Source organism: Sus scrofa, chromosome 7 (genome assembly GCF_054392235.1).
Source record: "Sus scrofa isolate SSC_HxYL_T2T_F1_AM1 chromosome 7, Sscrofa_HxYL_maternal_Yorkshire_Landrace_v2.0, whole genome shotgun sequence".
Classification (NCBI taxonomy): Eukaryota; Metazoa; Chordata; class Mammalia; order Artiodactyla; family Suidae; genus Sus; species Sus scrofa.
Window position 1 is genome coordinate 28,975,653 of NC_139389.1, and position 24,471 is coordinate 29,000,123.

At 36.0% G+C, this 24,471-nt stretch overlaps 1 protein-coding gene across 1 annotated transcript; it reads right to left on the reverse strand.

The window, feature by feature from the left end:
* Positions 1 to 1,923: 1,923 nt before the first annotated feature.
* LOC100519072 (butyrophilin subfamily 1 member A1) lies at positions 1,924 to 24,037 on the reverse strand. Its single transcript, XM_084970400.1, has 9 exons — positions 23,714 to 24,037; positions 18,274 to 18,384; positions 8,793 to 8,810; positions 8,687 to 8,707; positions 7,527 to 7,547; positions 7,147 to 7,173; positions 6,391 to 6,417; positions 2,868 to 2,894; positions 1,924 to 2,661 (listed from the first exon to the last, which is right to left on the reverse strand). The coding sequence occupies exons 1-9, from the start codon at positions 23,772 to 23,774 to the stop codon at positions 2,114 to 2,116; spliced, it is 861 nt and encodes a 286-aa protein (XP_084826526.1). The 5' UTR covers positions 23,775 to 24,037; the 3' UTR covers positions 1,924 to 2,113.
* Between the last annotated feature and the right edge of the window lie 434 nt (positions 24,038 to 24,471).

Here is a 24,471-nt window from a genome sequence, read left to right on the forward strand (position 1 = left end):
CAGTAATGCCAGGTCCTTAACCCACGGAGCGAAGTCAGGGATTAAGTCTGTGGCCTCATGGTTACAAGTCGGGTTCATTAACCACTGAGCCACAACGGGAACTCCGAAAATTCATGTTCACACAGTGACCTGCCCATGAGTGTTTAAAGCAGCTTTATTCATAATTGCCCAACATCAAAAGGAACAAAGATATCCTTTACCAGGAGAATGGATAAACAAACTGTGGAACATTGGTATGATGGAATGTTATTCAGCAATTAAAAGAAATGGACTATCAAGCCACAAAACACCAAGGAGGACACTTAAATGCATTTCTCCAAGTGTAATATGCCTGTCTGAAAAAAGCTCCCATGCTATATAATTTCAAGTATATGACATAGAGGAAAAGACAGAACTATAGACCCTGTAAAAAGATCAGTGGTTGCCAGGGGTTCAGAGGAGAGGCGTTGAAATGGACAAGTGGAGCACAGGACCTTGCTTCATCAATTTCAGTGAATGTACTACTTAATACAAGCTGTTACTCCGTGGAACTGTGTGCAGGGAATAGGGGCCATAGGTCAACTTTCTCTATTTTTTGCACATTTTTTTCTCTAAGCCTAAAGTGCTCTTAAAGTCTTTTATAGTGTTTATAAAATGGACTAAAGATTTGAACCGACACTTCCTCCAGAAGACACTCAAATGGTAAATAAGCACAGGAAAAGATGTTCAAAGTTATAAGCATTAGATAGATCCAAATGGAAACCACCACATCCTTATTATAGTGGATAAAATTAAATAATAAAAGAAAAGTGAAACATAAAAGCAAAACTGACAATGCCAGGTACTGGTAAGGATGTGGAACAGCTGGAACTCCCCATCATTTCTAGCGGGAATGCAGAATGGTACAGCCATTCTGGGAAGAGTTTGGCAGTTTCTTATAAAGTTGTAACCGCTCTAACCCTATGACCCAGTAATTTCACTTTTAGATATTTACCGTAGAAAAGTGAGAACTGATGTTTACCCACAAAATGTTTACATGAGTGGTTATAGCACCTGAATTCATAATCACCTCAACAGGAAACAACATAAACACTCTTTAGTGACTGAACGATCAAACTGCTGTACATTCAGTGGGATACTACTCAGCAAACAGTAGAAATATAAAGTATTAATGCCTCCATTACCTTGGTTGACTATCAAAAGCCTTATTCTGAGGGAAAGAAGCCAATCTCAAAACACAACCTATAATATAATTCTACTTATAAAAGCTTCTGGTAAAATACAAAAATACGGAAACACCAATGTGATCAATTGTTGACAGTTAGGCATTAATGAAAGGTTTTTGACTACAAAAACCTAGCATAAAACAGTCTATTGAAATAATGGAACAGTCGTGTATTCTGAATGTAGTAGTGGCTATACAAGTATTAAAATCCATAGGACTGTACCAAAAAAAATCATTTTTAATGCTTGTATGTTAAGAAAATGTGGAGCTATGAATTCATTCCCAAGCAATGAATAGTAGTAAGAAAAGGCAGGAATGAACCAGTATCTCCTAAGGAAATAAAGGTCAAAAGGGTAAAAATATAAATAGATGAGGTTCATACAGAGGAAGCTGAAGGATAAACTTGGAAATATGTTTCCCTCTGAATGTCACTAAGTTGTACAACTGAGAACAATTCAATTATTTATTTGAAAGTTTTATTTTTCTGCATATCCCTTTATAAATGTAGTACAAAACCCAAAGTTACAAAATTGTATAAAATAAAAAGGTTTTCTCCCCTCATTCCTACCTTTGCCATTTTAAAGTTGGAATCTTAAGAAATTACAATACTGTATGGGCAATCACATGCACTAGTTCCTTGTATATCCTTACAATGATAGTATGATCATATTATATGAGTCTATTTATGTGTTTTTATATATATATATATTTTTTTTTTCTTGAAACATGCCACGAGCAACACAGTTTTTTACCCTGCACCATGCTTTGGGGGAACTATTTATGAAGAAGACAAAATGATAGGGAGAACCACTATATGGGATAAGAAAAAATAATTTGCTTCTGGTATAGGAGAATGTATGTCATGATCAGATGCTTCCATCCACACTGACCTGCAGCTTTATGATACTCCTAGCACAGGGGATTCTGTGCTGCTTCAAGCACTGGACAGATGGTCAAACATGCTGAATCACTGGGCCAAAGCCTGAAAAAAGGCTTTAAGGGCCCCTCAAAGGAGCCTTGAGAAAAGGTGTGAATGTGGGATTTATCTGTCATATTATAAAATGAGATATGTCCCTCCTCATATTCTAGGAAAATACATACTCTGGCAGGATGCTCCTTTGGAATAAGTTGTGTTTCTGGAGAGGTAAGTGCCCAGTACTCATCATTATAAGACCTGATGGCCCAGAAACCATCTTCAGGTTTGATGGAAATCCCTCCCTTCCTCATTACATGAGGCCTACAGATTCCCAGGTCCCAGGCTTGACTGTCTCCAACTTCCACTTCCCAGTAGCACCTCCCTGAGGTGATGACCTGAAGACCCAGCACACAAGGAAAGGAATAAAATCTCTGTGGGTTCTCAGGTAGATCTTGAGACTTCTCTCCCCAGGTTACACGTCTGTTCCCTTCTGACAAGACGAGGCTAGGATGGGCTGTGTCTGGATCCAGAGTAATAGTCACTGCAAAGACAGTAAGCTTTTTAATCTCTGAAAAAGAGGGATCCTAGAAACAGAGACACTATTTGGATTAGCCTGAGGTATCTTTGAGCTTGTGGGACATGCATGTAGTCCCACGTGGACTTTTTCAACTGCCCTCTTCCAATAATTCCTGAGGCTGATCCTGAGAATAAGTAGAGTCCCTCTTCGGCCATCAGGGTATGACTCACCAGCCTGGAAAAATTCTTTCCTCCAGTCTGAAAAGAAAATAAATATGCATGATCAGACCTAGTATCTGAATTGTCTGGTACAAAGAGGTAATTTCTTCTTTCTAACACTTCTTTTGATAATGATCCAAATATATTCTAGAACTTTTGCTTGAACTGAAGTTTCCACTGCTTTTCTTTTTTTTTATGTATGCTATTTTTTACGTATGCTATTTTATTTTATTTTTTTATCTTATTCTATTTTGACTTTTTTTTTTTTTTTTTTTTTTTTTTTTTTTTTTTTTTTTTTTTTTTTTTTTGCTATTTCTTGGGCCACTCCTATGGCACATGGAGGTTCCCAGGCTAGGGGTCGAATTGGAGCTGCAGCCACCGGCCTACGCCAGAGCCACAGCAACGCAGGATCCGAGCTGCGTCTGCAACCTACACCACAGCTCACAGCAACGCTGGATCGTTAACCCACTGAGCAAGGGCAGGGACCGAACCTGCAACCTCATGGTTCCTAGTCGGATTCGTTAACCACTGCACCACAACGGGAACTCCTCCACTGCTTTTCTTATTAAATGCTCTCATAAGAACTAATCCCTCTAACTTATATATTATGTAGTGCAGACTACAAGCAGTTATACTCTTCTTAAAAAAGAGTAGAATTACATACCAACCCTCACCACCTTCATCGTCTTTAGGTGAGATGATACAACTGAGTTATGGTCATTACAATGTGCTCAGCAGGCAACCACATCATTTCTAGGTTGGACAATAAAGTAGTTCACTTGATTTTTTTTTCATTCCCATTCTAACACTTTCCCACCCAATGCCAGAATTATAAGGCCCTAGAAATGGAGAAGACAGAAGACTGGAAAAAAACTAGTTCTCAGAGCTACTATTTTGAATAGAGTTGCCCAGGAGAACCACAGACCTAGATATACTCATATTAATTTGTATGCAAGAGGTTAAACCAGAGAGATATGAGTTGATTTTTATAAAAATTAAAGTTCATTACACTGCTCAATGCAGATAGTGCCATAATAAATGAAAGTGCAAAACTGCAACCAACAATTAAAAAGTGCAGTCTTAGTTCAATGCTTAGGTGGTAAGAGTGACGAAACAGATAAACCTGACTGCATATAGAGACAGCCATGATAAGAAGAGACAAAACAGTTCTAAAACTTTTTTTCTATAATCATTTAGACAATATATCTTGTGCCCTAAACAGGATCTATAGGAATGAACTTGAAAAGAGAGTATCCACTGGATCTGTTATTACCATTTATTTTAAGAACTATTTGTCTTTTAAATACATATTTAATATAAAACATAATCAAAATAAATGAAAAACTCCAGAAATGGGTGGATTTTTCAGGGTTCTAAAAGTGACTTTTTCTAGATCCAGAGTCAGTTCCTGTGTTAGTCCAGAAGACAAATCCAGCCCATCTGTCAGTGTAAATAGTTTTATTGTAACACAACCATGCTATCTCTTTATGCATTGTCTATGGTTGCTTTTGTGCTAAAAAGGCACAGTTGAGTAATTGTGACAGAGACCATATGGCCCATAAACTTTAAAATATTTACAATCTTGGCCTTTTTAGAACAAGTATGACAATGGCTTTCGTAGGTCACCTAAAATAAGAAATGAAATTAAATGTGCAATTTTAGCATAAGGCACTAGTGCAATTTCTTTATTGAACAAAATGACTTAAGAAAGTCAAGAATAAGCAAAGATCAAGATGATGGAATTTTTACAGTTATACTGGGTAGCTCCAAGTGAGCAACCATACAGAAGACATATAGGGAAAAACGCTAGACAAATATATCTAGAGTTCTACTTAGGAAATAGTTATTGATGCATGAAACTAACTGGAAGGGAATGAATGAGAAGCCTAAATCCTATCCCCAAAAGCAACAATTAAAACTGGAAAAATTATTAAAAAAATGATCACTTTGCAATGGTGGAAACTGACAAAGGCACACATCAAACTGAGAAACACTCATTCATGAAAAAATATTTAAAGCGATTAATAAAAAGACAGCTGTAAAAAAGATGATCTCTGGTTACAATAAAATTAAATTAGGAATCAAAAAAGAAGAAAATTTCTGATTTAGCAACATTTGGATATTGATATATTTATAAACAATCTGTGGATAAAAAAATCAAAAGAAAATTTTAAAAATATTTTGAATTGAATTAAAATGAGAACACTATCTACCAAACTTTATTGGATGCAGCTAAAAGTAATACCTACAGGGAAATTTGGAGCTTGAATTGTCCAAAGTAGAGAAAAAGTATTATCTTAAACCAATAGCCTAAGTTTCTCCATGAAAAGACTGAAAAGAGAAGAGTGAACTAAGCTTAGAGCAATCAAATAATGAAATAATAAAGATTAGGTTAGAAATCAATGAAAGAAAACAAAATTTTTAGGAAAAAAATCACTGAAACAGATTTTGCTTTTTTAGGAAATCAGCAAATTTTACTAGATTGCTCAATAAGAATGAGAAACCACATATTAATGAGATCACTATTGAATCTACAGAATTTAGAAAGCTCAAATGAAACTTCTATTAAAATCCATAGCTGACAAATTAAACTTAGATGAACTACACAAATTCTCCAAGATACGCAAATTACTAAAAATGGCTTAAGAAATAGAAAATCTGGAAAGACTTATAACAAGTAAAATAATTGAATTATTAATTGAAAGTTTATGCAAATTCATTCCCAGGCCCAGATGATTTTACTGGTGAGTTTTATCAAACCTTTAAAGGACAGAAAATACCAGCTTCAACAAAATCTTCTAGAAAATAGAAGTGGGTAGAATATTTCCCTTATCATCCTGAGGCTAGTATCACCCTGGTACTAAAAGCAAAGACATCACAAATATCCTTCATGAATACAGATGCAAAACTCTCAATAAAATACTAGTAAATTTAATATAACAGCCATGCAAAAATGATTATACACACCACCAAGTGGGATTAGTTCCCAGAATGCAAGATCAGCTTAACATGTAAAAATCAATTCATATAATAAACCATACTAATAAAATAAAGGACAGCATAGCATAATCATCTCAATAGTCACAGAAAAATCATTTGATAAAATCCAATACCGGTGGAAAAAATTAGAGAAAAAAATGTATGTTTTTGAGTTAGGCAAGGAACTGAAGTTGTAATATAGTGAGAATGAATAAAAATCACAAAAGAGAAAATTATACTTTTTTCATTTCTTAATATCTGGTTTAATTAACTTCTGTCTTGTGAGAGGCAGGTGAGAAAAGACAAAAAGAAAAATACTAAAAAATTATCTTTCTTGCTGTGTTTGCTATGGACCAGAAGTTTCAAGCACATATATATACATACGCTTCTCTCTCTCTCTCTCTCTCTCTCTCTATATATATATATATATATATATATATATATATATATATATGTATGTATTTCTCTGTCATGTGGTAGTTAGTAGCCCAATGTTTTATAGAATTTACAAGCTTAATTGTCTATCTTAGACTCATCTTCAGTGCAACATACTCACCAGGATACAACGATGACTTCTGCCAGCCTGCAATTGAACAACATGAGAACATGTGATTACCCTTTCCTGGTCCTTCTTGTATCTTTTCCTCTCTCCTCATCACCAGTATTCTCTAAGTATTCAGTTATTTCTCTCTCCATCCCTTTCCTTCCTCACAATACTGTGACCATTCCTTTAACATTAAAATTGTTGGGTTTGTATATATATGTGAAAAAGTATAAAGTCAAAAGAAAAATCAAGCTATAAGCAAGAGAAGTAATAATAAAAAGAAAAATAAGGACAAAGAAAATAAAGAAATGATGGAAATAAAAGTGGATAGTTTGAGAAATGAAGATGGAAAGAAAGCATAACGGATAAAATGGAAGGAGTGAGGGGGGAAGGAGGAAAGGAGGAAGGAGAGAGGTAAGGATTTGGAAAGAACAGAGGTGAAGGAAGAAAGAATTGACAAGAGTGAAACAAAGAGTGAAAAGGGAAAGAAAAGGGTGGTTAAGGAAGTGAAGACAAAGGAAGGAGCGCTTGGGAAATATCCATTAAACAATTAAATTTTTCCCCATCTCAATAAAAGGATATTCTAAGTTAGGAAAGAAAATGAGTTAACTCACTTTCACGGATTCTCTTCCATTTATGCTTCTACACAGTGAGCACATGCCATGGTATACCATGCCTGACTCTTTCTGGGAAGGAGGTTTAGAGAAGGGCTAGATGGCTTATTATTTGTGGAATCTGATCCCACGAAAGAACTTCCAAGTTACTTACCATTCCTAAATTGAGTTTTCCTCTCATCTGAAAGGAGATACACACATAAGACATGGACTCTCAATGAGAGGACGATGCAGAAAAAAGACAGGCATTCTTCTGAGGGATTTACCGTAGTCATTACTATCATTAGTCAAGCCATTGCTCCCTTTGGAAATTGTTTTTCATGCATAAAATAAAGTTGAGTCACATGATTTTCAGGACTTAATCAAGGTAAGCAGAAAATTATTCCTAACATGATAGCTGCAATATACAGAGGCAATGGGGAAATGCAAACGATACCTAAAATGAAGAGCTAAGGGGAAAGAATGAAAGGAAGCAGGGGATCATCAGAGGAGGACATCCTCTTGAGAATATTTTAACTATTAGAATACCATTACCAATTTCCTTTTGCAATTTTCCTGGGGGGAAAAAAGTGAAAACTCCATTTTAATGTCACAGAAAAAAGAAAAATTAAACTTGCTTGGAAGGATTATATACAAAGACATAAATTAACTCATCAAGGTTTTTAAAATCCTCAGTTTTCTCCAGCACATGTTTCCCCAAAAAAGAAGGAAAATAAGAAAACATATTACGTGCTAATATAGACAAATAATTTTACAGGTAAAATTCAAGAGGGAAATTATCAAATCCCCCATGACGTATTGTTTTTAATCTAATTTGGAATGCTGATATTCATGGTTATCATCCTCTGCAATGCTGTCATGCTCTATATCATCTGTGCAAAAGAAGCTACAATTCATTTGGTGTTTCCAATGACTTAAATATTTGCTAAGGGCTTTATGTAATTACTTGATTAATATTAACAAAATAATTGTAAATTAGTGCTTCTCTGTTCACAAAAGAAAGATCTGAGAATAAAAGGGGTCAATAACATGGAGAAGTTTCTGCTGGTCAATGAACAGATCAGTGATTTGAACCCAGGTCTGTTAAAATGCAAAGCAAAGTCTCCATATCACTATGCCATAAATCTCCACTCCTGGTCCAGCCAGGTGAGGCTTCAATCTCAAGGTAGAGAACAATGGTGTGCTCTACAAGGAACAATCGACTGTACTTCTTAAAAAGTGTCTTGCATAGAAGAGCTTTTGAATTTTTCTTAAAATCAGCTTGTGGACACAAAAGCACTATGAGAGCACTTTCAAATATCTTTTCGTATTAGAACTTCATTCATCTAGAGCCATGAGAAGGAGTTATTATTGTTAGCATCAGGGAGACAGTAAGAAAAATAATGCATTAGATAAAGAGAAGGGTCAGTAGGAAAAGTGAGTTAACTGATGAAGAAGAACAAACAGAGAAAGAAGCAATGGAAGATGTAATATAGTAAGAATGAATAAAAATCACAAAAGCGAAAATGATACAGAGGGGGGAATGGAAAAGCAAGGAAGCAGGAAAAATCGCTATAGAAAAATCACATAAATGGTCATTAAAGTTTACCATTTATTTCCTTAAGTTGATCCGAAAAACAAAAAGAGTATTATAAGACTTCTTATGAAACAGTTAATAGGGAGATCATATTTTGTAAAGAGTCATAAAAGTTTACCATTTTCCTTCCTAAGTTGATCTGAAAAATAAAAAGAGTAATATAAGACTTCTTATGAAACGGTTAATAGGGAGATCGTGTTTTGTAAAGAGTCATAAAAGTTTACCATTTTCCTTCAGTTGATCTGAAAAATAAAAAGAGTACTATAAGACTTATGAAATGGTTAATAGGGATATCATATTTTGTAAAGAATCATAAATGTTTACCATTTTCCTTAAGTTGATCTGACAAATAAAAAGAGTAATATAAGAATTCTTATGAAACAGAAACAAACACAACAGTCCCCCAAATTTCTTCACCTAGGTGATATATAATGTTAGCAATTTCAGAGAGGAAAAACATTATTGTCTAGGTGTTTTCCTGTAAAATATATAGGGGGCATCACTGCTTTTTGCCAAATGGTGAAGTAGATAAAGAGTTTTAAATTTCTCATGACTAAACTTAAGAATCCCACAAAATGTTTTCCTAAAGCCCCTTTTAAGACATAATAACGTCGTCATCGTCATTATCATCACCATCACCACCACTGCGATAATTACCATCGACATTCATTGCGTATTTTCTCTGTACTAGACTCCGTGATACATGTTTTAGAAGTAGCATTATATTTGATCATCGAAGTGCTCCAGGTAAGTTACTATACTTGTGCAGGGGAGTAAACAGGTTAGAGCAAGCATACGTTCCTTGCTGAGTTCCCTGCAGTTGCTTATTTCAGAGTCAGAACTTTATCCAAAGTCTGTCTGACATCAAAATTAATGACGTTATCCAGTGAAATAATCTGTTCTGTTTTCTGTATTATCTCTGGGCATTTCAGCATCATTAAAAAAATAGCTTTTCATCTGTGTTGAACAACATGTCAAATGATGGATAAGGCTAAGTAATGAATTCATTTTTAAAAGCAAACTGGACATCCTCTGTTCTCGGAAATAGCTTGATGAGAGGTGAGCTCCATCTTAGGATGATAAGAGGAAGAGCTAGCCATTATTTTGGAGCCCATTTAAGTACCAGATAATTAAAAAGTTTTTTCTTTAGAGCAATTCAATTATTTTTATAAAGATGAAGTATTAGCTGTCTTTCATTTGTGTGATGTGCAAGTTCCTAGATTATTGTATGTGGCAGTAAACTTCATACTGAGAAAAGTCATATAACTTGCTTCCATTTTCACCCTATTTCAACTCTACAGTGCTCTTTAATTCTTCACTGCTTTTGACATTGATATGTCTAGAGCCCGTTAAAGGTTTATATGGAAGCGTAGATTTCCTCTTTTGTTTTATGATCCTAGTTGCTCTGCTTATGTGATAATAATATCCACTTTCTGTTTTCTATAAAATTTTAAGTGGTTTTGTCTGCATATACTCCTCTTTCATTCTCTTTGCTAATGTCTGTTTTGACCATCATTATAATATACTTCTCCCATTATTAGACCTCTCTGGTAGAAAAGTATTAAGCATGTAGTTGTTAGTTATTTTAGACTAGTTACTCCAATGATTTGTAAATATTGTAATTCATTTCTTTCATTTTAACTTAATATGTGATAAAATAGAAAAAAACAGGGAACACATTTGCCTGTGTATTTTCTTATTAGGGAAAGATACTTTCAGTAGAAGAAAAAAGCATTAGGGTAAAGTCGGCACTCTCAAATACTATGTAATAAATAGTATATAATATTGTGTAATATATAGCAAGACTACATTAAAAGCTTGGCAGATCCTCAGAAAGTTAAACAATAATATATCATGTGTTTTTTTCTTATTTCAACTACCTTATTTGAAAATCCAATTAGTGATTTAACATCACGGGTTTTTTTTCCTACTAGGACACTTTAAAGTGCTTTTAAAAAGGTCAGCAAAAGCCTCCAATGATTGACTAATGTATATAGGTCTTTCTTACTCACTTTTTAATGTTCTTACTGTATTATGTACTCAAAATGAATGTGTTATGTACTCAAAATGAATCTGACCTAAATCCAAGAGCTTAAATCTATAAAACTCTTAAAATAAAACAAAAAAGTACATTTTTATGACCTTGGATTTGAAAATTGATTCTTAAATATGACACCAGTGCACAAGTAACAAAAGGGGAAAAAAGATAAATTGGACTTAATAAAAATTGAAAACTTCCATACATGAAAAGATAAGAAAGTGAAGAGGCAAGGTGCAGAATAGGAGAAAATATTGCAAAGTATATACTCTAAGGGCCTAGTTTCAAGAATATATATAGAGAAAGAAAACTTACTGCTCCATAACAAAAAGAAAAGGAACCCAGTGTAAAAATGAGCTAAGGGAGAATTCCCACTGTGGCAGAGTATGTTAATGATATGGCTTGTTTCTGTTCAGATGCCAGTTTGATCCCTGGCCTAATGCAGTGGATTGCTGCAGCTATGGCATAGGTTCAGCTCCAGCTGGGATTTGATAGCTGACTGAGGAATTTTCATATGCCACAGGGGTATAGAAAATTTTTTAATTTTTAAATTAAAATTTTGGGAGTTCCTGTTGTGGCTCAGTGGTTAACAAATCTGACTAGCATTCATGCAGATTAGGGTTTGATCCCAGGCCTTGCTCAGTGGGTTAAAGATCTGGTGTTGCTGTGAGCTGTGTTGTAGGTCACAGATGCAGTTCGGATCCTGCATTGCTGTGGCTGTGGTGTAGGCTGGCGGCTATAGCTCAGACTCAACCCTTAGCCTGGGAACTTCCGTATGCCACAGGTGTGGCCCCCAAAAGACCAAAAAATAAATTAAATTAAATTAAAATTTTTTAATTAAATTTTTTTTTTTTTTGCTTTTTAGGGCTGCACCCATGGCATATGGAGGTTTCCAGGCTAGGCCCAATCAGAGCTACAGCTGCCAGCCTATGCCACAGCCATAGCAAACATCAGATCCCAGCCACATCTGCAACCTACACCACAGCTCATGGCAAGGCCAGGAATCAAACAAGCAACCTCATGGTTCCTAGTCAGATTCATTTCTGCTGCGCCATTATGGGAACTCCTAAAATTAAAAAATTAAATTAAAAAAAATCAGCAAAGTGGAGTTCCCTGGTGTCCTCGCAGTTAAGGACTTGGCATTGTCACTGCTGTGGCTTGGATTCAATCCCTGACCCAGGAACTTCTGCATGGCATGGACAGAGAAAAAAAAAAAAGAGCAAAGGACTTGAATAGACATTTTTCAAAAGAAGATACACAAATGGCCAACTAGCACATGGAAAGATGATCATCTTTTGTCATGAAGGGATAGAAATTAAAATCACAATGAAATACCATTTTAAAGGCACTAGTATGGCTTATTTTTTTAAAAAAAGGAAAAATAATGTGTTGTTGAGATTGCAGAGAAACTGGAACTCTAATACTTTGCTGGCTGTAATGTAAAATGGTTCCATCTCTCTGGGAAATAGTTTGGTAGATCCTCAAAATGTTAAACAAAGTAGACCATAAGACCAAGCAATATCCCCCCAAATTGAAAACAGACATTTAAACACATACATGAATACAAATATCCAAAGGAACACCATTCATAGTAATGAAAAGGTATAAAAAGCCTAAATGCTCATCAACGATTTATGGATAAATAAAATGTGGTATGTCCATACAATGAAGCACTACTCAGCCTTAAAAAAAAAAAATGAAACACTGAGAGTTCCCTTCGTGGCACAGCAGAATTGATTCTGACTAGAATCCATGAGGATGTGGGTTTGATCCCTGGCCTTGCTCAGTGGGTTGGGGATCTGGCGTTTCTGTGAGCTGTGCTGTAGGTTGCAGATGCAGCTCAGATCTTGCCATTGTTGTGGTTGTAGTGTAGGTTGATAGCTGTAGCTCTGATTAGACCCCTAGTCTGGGAACTTCCATATGTTGCCAGTGAAGCCCTGAGGGAAAAAAAAAAAAAGAAAGAAAGAAAGAAAGAAAGAAAGAAAGAAAGAAAGAAAGAAAGAAAGAAAGAAAGAAAGAAAGAGAAAGAAAGAAAGAAAGGAAAGAAAGAAAAAATGAAATACTGATACATGCTACAACATGAACAAACCTTAAAAACTTTGTACAAGGGGAAAAAAGCAGACAGAAAAGTTGGCATATTGTATAATCCCATGCATGTGCAATCATACCTGGATAGGCAAATTCACAGAGACAGAAAGCAGACCAGCAGATGCTAGAGACTAAGAGGTGAGGGAATGAGAAGTGACTCATTAATGAGTAGGAGTTTACTTTTAAGGTAATAAAATTATTTTGGAACTAGATGAAAGTGATGTTACTCAATTGTGAATGTACCAAATGCCACTGAATTTCACACTTCAAAATGGCTAACTTAATGTTATATGAATTTTAGCCCAATAGAAGCAAAACATAAATCTCTAGAAGCAATCTACAAACGAAATAGCAGAGGGTTGAATCGATTAAGTTTACTCATGGGCAAAGCCCTTGTTTTTACAAAATGCCAAAATACCCATTGTGTTGCTCTTATAGACACAAGGGCTGACATTGCTTTGGTTACATAATTTATATTTATGTGACGATAAAAGGCTTGCTTTGCTCTGGCTTATTTTCTTCCTGAATTGTCTCTGAAAAAATTATTAGACAAAAATTTGGACAGTTTTGAAAAACAGATATAAACAAATGTATTACAGATTAAATTGAAGAAAATTGCAAACAAAATAAGATTTTCAAATAGATTTGTATACTGGGGGAATGCTTTATTTTATATAATGTGAAGATGCTGGAACTCTTTCCTTGCTATTGCCTAAAGCTGGGTTGGCTGCAATGATGTCTCTATAAGTGGATCAAAGTCTGAAACTCACCATTTCCTTTTCTTTTCTCTGCAAAACAAATAAGATAAATATTAATTAAAATAATTCAGGAGTTCCCGTCGTGGTGCGGTGGTTAACGAATCCGACTAGGAACCATGAGGTTGCGGGTTTGGTCCCTACACTTGCTTAACTTGAGTTAAGGATATGGCGTTGCCGTGAGCTGTGGTGTACGTCGCAGACGAAGCTCAGATCCTGCGTTGCTGTGGCTCTGGAGTAGGCCGGTGGCTACAACTCCGAATCGACCCCTAGCCTGGGAACCTCCATATGCCGCGGGAGCGGCCCAAGAAATAGAAAAAAGACAATAAATAAATAAATAAATAATTCAAATAATTCACAAATAAACTTACAGAGGATCAAATATTAATTCTTTATGGATAAAGTTCTATTTTACATAATGACAAGGTACCAAGAATGTGGCTTTTATATAATCCAGGTCTGATTTTTATTTAATTATATATTTTCTAATTGGGGGAGATAGTTCTTTTACTTCCTTTCTTTCTCTGATTAAATAGATTAAATTCATTTGTGTCCATTAAATTGGTACAACATACAAATGAGTAAAGAGGTTCAAATTAATTAGATTATTAATTAAACCCTTTGTGTACTGATGAAGATAAAATATGTTTCACCTTCATGTTTTCTAAAAAAAAGGAAATTAAAATTTTCAGAATTGACACACCCTTCATTTTATTTCTATCCATCATATCCTTCTCTTCCTCTCTATTATTCCCTCTGTGTCATTTCCCTTAAGTTTAGAGAACTTCCTTTAGAGTTTCTTATTAAACAAATATTTCGATAAATTCCTTGACTTTCCTTTCTTCCATGCATGGTTGTATGATTTTCCCGTTATCACTGAAGTCTCTTTTCACTGGATATATAGAAGATTTTACTAGAGTGACAGTCTTTTCATTCAGTATTTAACACTCTTGATTCACCGTATTCTTACTCTTATGATGTCTGATGTGAAACCACCTGATCTTAAATAATTGATCTTCTTGTTTTCCTTTAGAGATTTTCAGGAGTTATTTCTTTATCTTGGGGTTTTAAGTATTATGATTGTGATATATCTAGGTATGTGGTTATTCTTGGAGTTTATTCTGCTTGTATATTGCCCAGTATTTTGCAACCTTAAATTTAAATCTTCATCAAGTTTGAGAAATTTTGACAGTTTTCGTCAAATATGTCTTATGCCTCAGTCGTGCTGTGCCCTCTGGGAATCTCGTGATTTTGTGTTAGAACGTCTGATATTATCTTGTAGTTTCTTCACAGCTCTGTTCATGGTTTAAATATATTTTCCTTTCTATTCTTCAGATAAAATAAATCCCATGGATTTGTTCTCCATTTCTGGTCTTTTTACTTTGCCATCCGCATTTTGCTATTGTGCCAATACAGTAAAATACTTAAATTTCAAATTTTAAAATTTCTAAAATTTTGATTTGGCTGTTTTTTTTCCCTAGTTTCTATTTCTCTGCTGTGGATTTCTGTTTCTTTCATTTCTAGTCTCTTTTGCTTTACCTGATGAAGCTTAGCAATTATAGTTTTCTTTTCCTCCTTTTTTAAAAAAAAAAACGTATAAATCCCCGTGTGCCTTTTACACATATTCCTCTAATGATAGATAAATATCTTTGTAACTGTAGCAAAACATCAAAGCGAATAAATTGACACGGTACAATACTATTGACTATACAATATATATCATTCAGGTTTCACCATTTTGCCATGCATTGATGAATGTGTGTGTGTGTTTCTGTTGAGTGTGTCTCTGTTTGTGTTTATGCAGTTTTCCCCCATATATCATGTCAAGCAATTACCACCACAATCAAGACACAGAAATATTCCATAACCACAGATAAAATATTTTGTACAATCTCTTTATATTCCTACTCCACATCTCTGCTCAGCCCTTGTCCCCTGTCAACCACTAATCTATACTCCATTTCTATGGTTAAATAATTTTTCAAGTGTTATACAAATAGGATGATACAGTATATAATCTTTTGAATGGACTTTTTTTTTTTTTTCACAAAATGCAGTGCCATTGAAGTCCATCAAATTTGCTGTAGGAATCAATAGTCTGTTCCACTTTACTGCTGAATAGTATTCCACTGTACGGATGTACATCGGATTATTTAACCATTCAGCTATTGAAAAGTATTTGCTTTGTGACCATTTTCTGCTAATATAAATAAAGTTACCATGAATATTTGTTTCTCTTCCAACACTCAGAACAGAGAGTTTAATATTTGTGCAAATGCCACAGGAATAGGCTCTGGGACAGGTGAGCAAGCTGGTCTCCACTGCAGGTGCTCTCACTACACACATGAGAATTTCCTCTTCTTTCCCACAGCCACAGCCTCTGACATCACTTCTGTTGCTGTTGCCACTGTTGTTGTCACAAATTTGGACACAGGCCAAAATCCTATTAAACCTAGGTCCCATGATGTTCTGGCCCACCACAAGTATTTGCATGTGCCAACTATGGTTTGTACACTGCTCCTTGTCCATAGGCCTGAGCCCACTGTGTTTGGACTGCTGCTGGATCACAACTGCTTCCATGCAGTGCCGATAAGTATATTTCCTCCACTCATATGCATGGTCTGTTGTCTCACTGGACTCCACTTAGGAAACATATTCAGATATAAAGTTATTGAAAATGTAAATATAATGACACGAGAGCATTATACCAATCATGGGACATTCTTAGCACTGGACCCTGAGCAATTGCATAAGTCGCATACCCATGAAGCCAGCCCTGCATATGTCCACTGCATGGAGAATGTCACTGGAGGATTTTAGGGGTTCCATATCCATTGGATATGTAATCATGGTGAGGACCAGCATAAGAACACGTGGGTATGACTGGTCGAGTGTTACATCTGAGTTTGGCAGTGCAGAATCTATGGGATTCTGTAGCTCTGTTTATTCTCCCATTAAAATTATAATTATCCACGTATGCAAGAGAAACACAAAATCAAATCTATCTCTTTTAGCAGCCTAAGAGAACAGAATAATAGCTTTTCTTGTTGCCTGTCCTATAATAGTTCTTCAGTGAAATATTTGCAATTAGTCCTTACATAGTTATGATGTTTGCGTTCATTGAATTGAATACTTATATCGATGGTTTTAATGTATTATTAGGAGTTTTTAAAGATATTTGTTTAAATTTGGCTTCCTATATTGTATCTATATCCATTTTTGTGTTAGGTTGATTATATATTAATTTAAATTGTTTTAAATTTTTTTTTTTGTCTTTTTGCCATTTCTTGGGCCGCTCCCGCGGCATGTGGAGGTTCCCAGGCTAGGGGTCTAATCGGAGCTGTAGTGGCCGGCCTACGCCAGAGCCACAGCAACGCGGGATCCAAGCTGCGTCTGCAACCTACACCACAGCTCATGGCAACGCCGGATCATCAACCCACTAAGCAAGGCCAGGGATCAAACCTGCAACCTCATGGTTCCTAGTCAGATTCGCTAATCACTGAGCCACGACAGGAACACCTGTTTAAAAATTTTTTGGCCTTGATTTTACTTGAGTATTTATTTAAATCCAGTGTGGGTTTTTTTTAGAATAAAATGTTTGTATAGGATTTCATTTGTTAATACTCATTGATTCCTAATGCTATTAAGAATCTACTGAAAAAAAAAATCCCAGTGTATTTCTTTGAATATTTCTGCATATTCAGGATTTCTAAATTTGCAAAATATTGCATATTTAATTTTTCTAAGGAGATAATTTTTTTTTCTAAAAGCAACTTTAAAAAATTGTGAAAACGGTGGTAAAAAATTTTTTTAACATCACCCCACAAATCTTGCTTGAAAATTAGGATTTATTCTTTACACTTATACATTTTTATGATAAAATATAATTAGACCCTTCAATATATTTAGAAATTTATTTTCTAATGTGAGGAAAAACAATTCCTATATATGACCATTAAGATTTCAGTTAAATGATCTCAGTGGTAGGCAACTCATGACCTTTTTTTACAGGAATATTCAATAATGGAAAAGGTCTTACCATTAAAATATTTCCTTATATAGAGCTCAAATATGATGCTTTACAACTTCAATCGTTATTTCTTTCTAATGCTAACAGTTGAAATAACGCTGGAGAGGGAGAAACTGAGAGACTGAGAGAATCTACTCTCAATGAAGATTTATCAAAATAGTTGAGAAATTTCAACTATTTTTGATTGATTCTGTTAATTTAAAAGAAGTGTTTTCAGAAACTTTGCAATTTGGGGAAATGGTACACTTGATGAATTTCTTGTCAAAATCTTTCTTAAACCGTGTTTCCAGAACTAAAAGAATGAGTTTCCCAGAGTTCCCATCGTGGCTCAGTGGTTAATGAATCCGACTAGGAACCATGAGGTTGCAGGTTTGATCCCTGGCCTTGCTCAGTGGGTTTAAGGATCCAGTGTGGCTGTGAGCTGTGATGTAGGTCACAGAGACGGCTCGGATCCTGAGTTGCTGTGGCTGTGGCATAGCCTGGTGGCTACAGCTCCAATTAGATCCCTAGCCTGGGACCCTCGATATGCCGTGGGTGCAGTCCTAGAATGGACAAAATAATAATAATAATAATAATAATAATAATAATAGAATGTGTTCCCTCCAAAAATGAAAAGTAAACAGTGAAGCGAGACTGCCACATCTCTTGCCTCCAGTTCTGCTTTTGTGGGAAGGTTAGAGGCCGCTCATCTCTGTTATCATCACCGTTCAGGAACAATGTCAAAGCCTGTCAGAGTAGTGGACAGTTTCCTTAAGATAGCATGACTTTAGTTATTTAAATATTTAGTAACTTACTATTTCCAAAACATTCCTCCCGGAATACATAAAAAATAAGAACCATCACTAAGAGCTTGAGAAGGCAAGTTGCAAAGTTGTCGTCCACGTGGTCTACTTTGGGTTGAGATTCTGAAAAAGGCATGACAGAGAAATTTCTTGTTAACATCCAGACCAATCCTATTGCTGTTTCTACAATAGAAATTTTATTCTATACTCAAGTAACCTGTAGGTCTATGACCAAGTTTCAGTCTTCATAGTAGAGGGGTTGCTCTGCTTCTAAGTATCTCAAGGGGCTTGCAGCAGCCCCTCAGAAGACAATGTGGGACTGAATATCTCAGAGTAGACCAGGGATTAGGGAGATGTTTCTTCTATGGGTTATGAAGGATTGCTGAGGGTGGCCACTGAAAAGTAAATGACAGAATCTCTGCCAAATTCTGGATGTGCCACGTCTTCGACCTATACCACAGCTCACAGGCAATGCCGGATCCTCAACCCACTGAGTGAGGCCAGGGATCAAACCCGCATCCTCATGGTTCCTAGTCGGATTCGTTAACCACTGAGCCACAATGGGAACTCCCTACATCATCTGTTTTGTCAAGCCTCAGATGGTACCACATGTATGGGGTCTTATGTCGTATGTCCTGTGAAGCTAAACATGATCCAGGGCAGGTTGCAGAATGACCCTACCCAGCAACTCAAAATGCCTCTCTCCTTCCATAGCGTTAATCAATGCTGAGTGGAGAACCTGTACTTTTACCTGCACTTAGCAAAATGAGGTGCTATATGAGATCCCCCAAATGTCCAGTATACAATAGAAAATCACACTTCACACGTGGGAGAACCAAGAAAATATCCACTCAAATGAAAAAAAAAAAAAAAAAAGACCATCAATGTACATCAGCACCAAAAGGACAAAGATTTTTGAATGATCTGTCAAGAATGGTAGGGTGGTTATCACAAAATTAAGCAATTCTGAACATACTTTTAACAAATGAAAAAAGATAGAAAGTTTTAGTAAATAGATAGAAGATACAAAAGAGGACAAAACAGAAATTTAAGAACTGGAAAATAAAATGCTCACTGAATAGCTTAGCAGAGAAAAGAGATGACAGAAGAGTCAGTGACTTGAATACAGAACAAAACTATCCAATCTCAACAACAAAGAGGAAATAGACTAAAATAAATGTCCTGTGGGGCTATCACAGAAGATCTAATGTACATGTCACTGAGGAGGGGGAGAGGCCGTGGGGCTGAAAAACTGTTTGAATAATTGATGGCTGAAAATTTTCCAAATTTGGCATAGGGCATCAATCTACATATTCAATAAGCTGAGCAACCACAAGTAGGATAAACCTGACTAAATTCATGCCAAGATACATAATAATCCAACATCTGAAAATGAATATCATTCATTGACTATGGTGTCCTTAATTACTGTTAATTCTGTTAATTTCTGTCAGAAATAGAATCAGAATATCCTAATTTACCTTACCACAGAGGATGCTGATGGCTTAGCAGTGATAAAATTTTATTTTATATAATTTTATTTCTTTAATTCAGGGTGAGATTGAAATTTTCTGAAAAATAAGATCAATCTCAGTCATTCATACTGAACACCACGTAACTCTGAAAATAGCTCTTACTTCAGACATCATAATGCTTCTCCACACATTCAACCTAAAATTACAAGGTAAAATAGAACTTGCATATGAAATTTACACTGTGATGAGGCCATTTTAACTACAATTGTATCACATAAAGTGTCAAGCTCCTTCGCATATGCCTCTTGTGGTGTCAGAAAGTAAACAAACAAAAGGAAAGATCTTCCTCCTCACACGAATTTGCACCAGATATGTTTTCAAAGTTTAAATTGGATTTCCAGCAGCATCCATTTTACCTCAATAACACTGCAAAGGAAATTTCCATATGTTAAAATGTATGTCTCTGTGCAGTTGAGCAGCTTCCAAATAATCTTCAAATGGAAGTGGCAGATCTACAGTGTAATGACATTCTAAAGGCGACTAATAAGAGAAGAACAAAATAGAACTCAAATATTGTCTTTGAAGTGATTCAAGCTCAGTTAAACTCATATGCCTCTGGACTAGTATCAGCATTTGGTGGTAGTTCGCTGGGTGAAAAGACATTTTCAAAGATGAAATAAGTAACTCTTATAACAGACCATTATTAACAGATAAGCACTGTTTCTAAAGATCAGGAAGGCTAACTTAAATCCACAATTAAGCAAGACCCTATTTCCTCCAAAACTTCTATTCTTCTCATTATTAGATCTGCATCACACAAATTGTACTCAATAGCTATTAATACTTAATAAATCTCGGAGTTCCCGTCGTGGCTCAGTGGTTGGCGAATCAGACTAGGAACCATGAGGTTGTGGGTTCTATCCCTGGCCTTGCTCAGTGGGTTAAGGATCCGGTGTTGCTGTGAGCTGTGGTGTAGGTTGCAGATGTGGCTTGGATCCTGCATTGCTGTGGCTCTGGTGTAAGCCGGCCGCTACAGCTCCAATTAGATCCCTAGCCTGGAAACCTTCATATGCCACGGGAGTGGCCCTAGAAGAGTCAAAAAGACAAAAAAGACAAAAAAAAAAAAAAAAAAAAAAACTTAATAAATCTCACCAATAAAATGTCTATGGAAATGTTTTCTCTCTTATTATGTAAGTACATACTATTTTTTGCCTCTTAGTCTTCAAAGCCTGGAGTATTTATCACCTTTTCCTTTACATATAATGTTTCCTGATCCCTGGTTTGGGGAAAGAAACTGGAGGGACTCTACCTGAGTGAAAACAGCGTAACTCTTCTGAAGTGCTACTCAAGTTGGAATCTGAAGATGCAGCTAACTGATCAGGCTTCTAGTAGGATATGTTTTTACTGTACACACTGATTATGAACATCCAATCATATATACATGATTCACACCTCTCTAGAACTGTGCGGTTTTATTGGAAATGTAGACAAATTTTATGAATAGAAGTGAATGAGTTTGTTTCAGATCTTATATATACATATTTTTAAGAAGACTTAATTTAATAGAAGTAGAGCAGATAAATGTAAAGTTTTATTTATTGCCAAATGAAAATATTGCTTTTATGAGCAATAAACAGGAAAAATCCTTTTTCATCTTTTTTCTTTTTTTCCATTTTAGGGCAGTGCCTGAGGCATATGGAAGTTCCCAGGCTAGGGGTCAAATTAGAGCTGCAGCTGCAAGCCTACCCCACAGTCACAGTACTCGGGATCTGAGCTGCACCCGTGACCTACACCACAGCTTATGGGCAACGCCAGCTCCTTAACCCATTGAGCAAGACTAGGGATCATTCCCATATCCTCATGATACTAGTCAGGCTCGTTACTGCTGACCTGGGATAGAAAATCCCCTTTTCATCTTTGAATCTGATCTTTGCCTTGAAATGTAAAGTGAAAAAACTCATTCTTTTTTTTTATATACAATTTTTAAAGGGGGGCGAAATAGGGGTGGGGAGTGGGAGGTACAAACTATTGAGTTTAAGGTGGGCTACAAGGATGTACTTAAGACACGGGAAATACAGCGAATATTTTGTAATAACCATAAATGGGGTGTAACCTTTAAATATCTGTATGAATTTCCCTGGTGCAGCAGCAGGTTAAGGATCTGGCATAGTCACTGTAGTGGCTCAAGTCACTTCTGTGGCTTGGGTTTGATCCCTGGCCAGGATTGGATGAAAAACTTACTCTTTCTAAATGTAAATTCTACACCTTTAAATTTTTTTGTTCAGAAAATGCATTTGAAGGTAATAACACGGTCTTATATGTCATTCAGATTATTTACTTGTTGGTTTTTAAAAATAATTAAATAATTGAGATAAATTCCAAGAATTTAAGTAAATGAGATGTAGCCACCTTTACTTAATTGAACTGGCTGTAATATGATTTAGTTATATTCTTACTTCTTTTTCTTTGTATTATCATCTTTCTTCTTGCTACAGACCAACAGTTCTATGCTTATTTCTTAGCCAAATGTCTGAGGGAATTGGATGTATTTACACCATTACTGTTAGTACTGTTTGAACAGGAAGCTTTGGTGAAGCTCTCCTTCTAGGTAAATGGTCATATCATCTATGGGTTCCTCTGTTCTTGTATCTAGTCTTCTTCCTCAAACATTAAATATTTCATTAAATATTGCCAAGTAATAAAATGTTTAAAGTTAATATCAAAATAGTCCAAAGCCATACTCTTACATAAAACATTTTTAGGGAGTTCCTGTCATGGCGCAGTGGTTAACGAATCCGACTAGGAACCATGAGGTTGCAGGTTCCATCCCTGCCCTTGCTCAGTGGGTTAAGGACCCAGCATTGCTATGAGCTGTGGTGTAGGTCGCAGACGTGGCTCCGATCCCGCATTGCATTGCTGTGGCTCTGGTGTAGGCCGGTGGTTACAGCTCCGATTCAACCCCTAGCCTGGAACCTCCATATGCCACACATGCGGCCCTAGAAAAGGCAAAAAGACAAAAAAAAAAATTTAGAACAAAGTATAAAACTCTTATGTTAGGATAATTTGAATGATACCCAACAATGACCAGAAATAACTTTTTCTAATCTCTACACATCTATGAGTTGTTTCACAGGTTATTTTTCCAAGCAGAGAAGCTTACCTATGGCCTCATTATACATCAATTTTTTTAGAACTTACTATGAACCAGAATATTAGCCACTATAGCTTAGTTCTCCACTCTTAAAATGCCCAATTAGTGCACATTAAAATATATTCACCAAGAATATTAAAAGCATCTTGGAATTCCACAGCATCATGTGCCTTAAAAGAAGCTTTTGGAGTTCCTGTCATGGCTCAGTGGTTAACGAATCTGACTAGGAACCATGAGGTTGCGGGTTTGATCCCTGGCCTGGCTCAGTGGTTTAAGGATCTGGAGTTGCCATGAGCTGTGGTGTAGGTTGTAGACGCAGCTTGGATCCCACGTTGTTGTGGCTCTGGTGTGGGCGGGTGGCTACAGCTCTGATTCGACCCCTAGCTTGGGAGCCTCCATATGCTGCAGGAGCGGCCCAAGAAATGGCAAAAAGACAAAGAAAAAAAAAAGAAGCTTTTAATTCATTATTACATAAAGTCACTAGTATAAGACTGTTAGTTTTTAATCCTATAAGGTACTTTTTCATAACTTTAGAATGCACACTTAAAATATCACACTTATTAATTGCTAATTTCTGGTTATATTTTTGAAATAAGTGATACTCTAATGACATAGAGAAAAGAACGCATGGAAGTCAGGTTGGCCAGACTTGGGAGAGTAGAATATCCAAGTCTTATACCTTGTACACTGAGGTTTGCTCTATCTTTGTGACTCAGATGTTTTTTTCAGAAGCACTAGACACATGTGTGCTCTTGAACACATGCTCTCGCTCTACACACACACACACACATGAACAATAACTGCAGTATCAAAAAATAAAACTCACCTTTATGATTTTCATTCATTATAGGTAATTTTCTACAGCAATCTCTTGGGTAGGTCATCATCTCAGGAAAGAAATTGTTTCACGTCTTTCACTCGTGGCCCAAAGAAAATCCTTAACTTGGTTTCAAGTTGCGTTGGCAGGATTTTTAAATCCTTTGTGTTTTTGAAACACAAAGATTTTGAAAGTCTTTGTATTCACTGTGTTAACACAGGGGCAAGATACCACCCAAGGCAATATCGCTGGATCAGAGAGAAGTTTTACTCATGTGAATCAGGTTTCTTGCTCTTGAGCTCTCTAGCTAGATTGGAGTATAGAATTAATCAGAAGCAGGAACAGAAACTCTGGACTCTGGACTTTATAGCTCATAAAACCATATTTTAGTTGCATTTAGTTCATTTGCTCATCTGAACACATGCACAAATAATTGCACATACACAGAAAATCAATTGATACGTGGGAGATTTCTCTTTTTTTCTCTTCAGTGCAAATCAACCTCAGAGTGTCTAGTGCTAAAAGAGAAAAAAATTTTGTGTTCACTTGATAATTGATAAAGACCAGTAAAAACTAAGGATTGTTGCAAAGTAGGTTCCTCTTCTTTTTTCTTAAAATCTTAGCCACTGATTTCAGTCTCCTTGTCTCAAGAGTTTTCTTCAGCAGCCCAAGTTGAGCACTGGACACTATCCTCAGACTCTGTGAACTTCTGAACCATTTCTGCTATGATGGACCTAGACTCTGCTGTAGGTTCTCCTTGTATCTCT

What these genes read in the sequence shown, in the direction of transcription:
- LOC100519072 (XM_084970400.1), bottom strand. Translation starts at nt 23,774, where the DNA reads ATGATGACCTACCCAAGAGATTGCTGTAGAAAATTACCTATAATGAAT. An exon ending in GAAAACTCAATTTAGGAATG is followed by an intron (nt 6,418 to 7,146) that starts GTAAGTAACTTG and finishes GTTCAATTGCAG; the next exon opens with GCTGGCAGAAGTCATCGTTG. An exon ending in GAAGTCATCGTTGTATCCTG is followed by an intron (nt 2,895 to 6,390) that starts GTGAGTATGTTG and finishes TTTTCTTTTCAG; the next exon opens with ACTGGAGGAAAGAATTTTTC.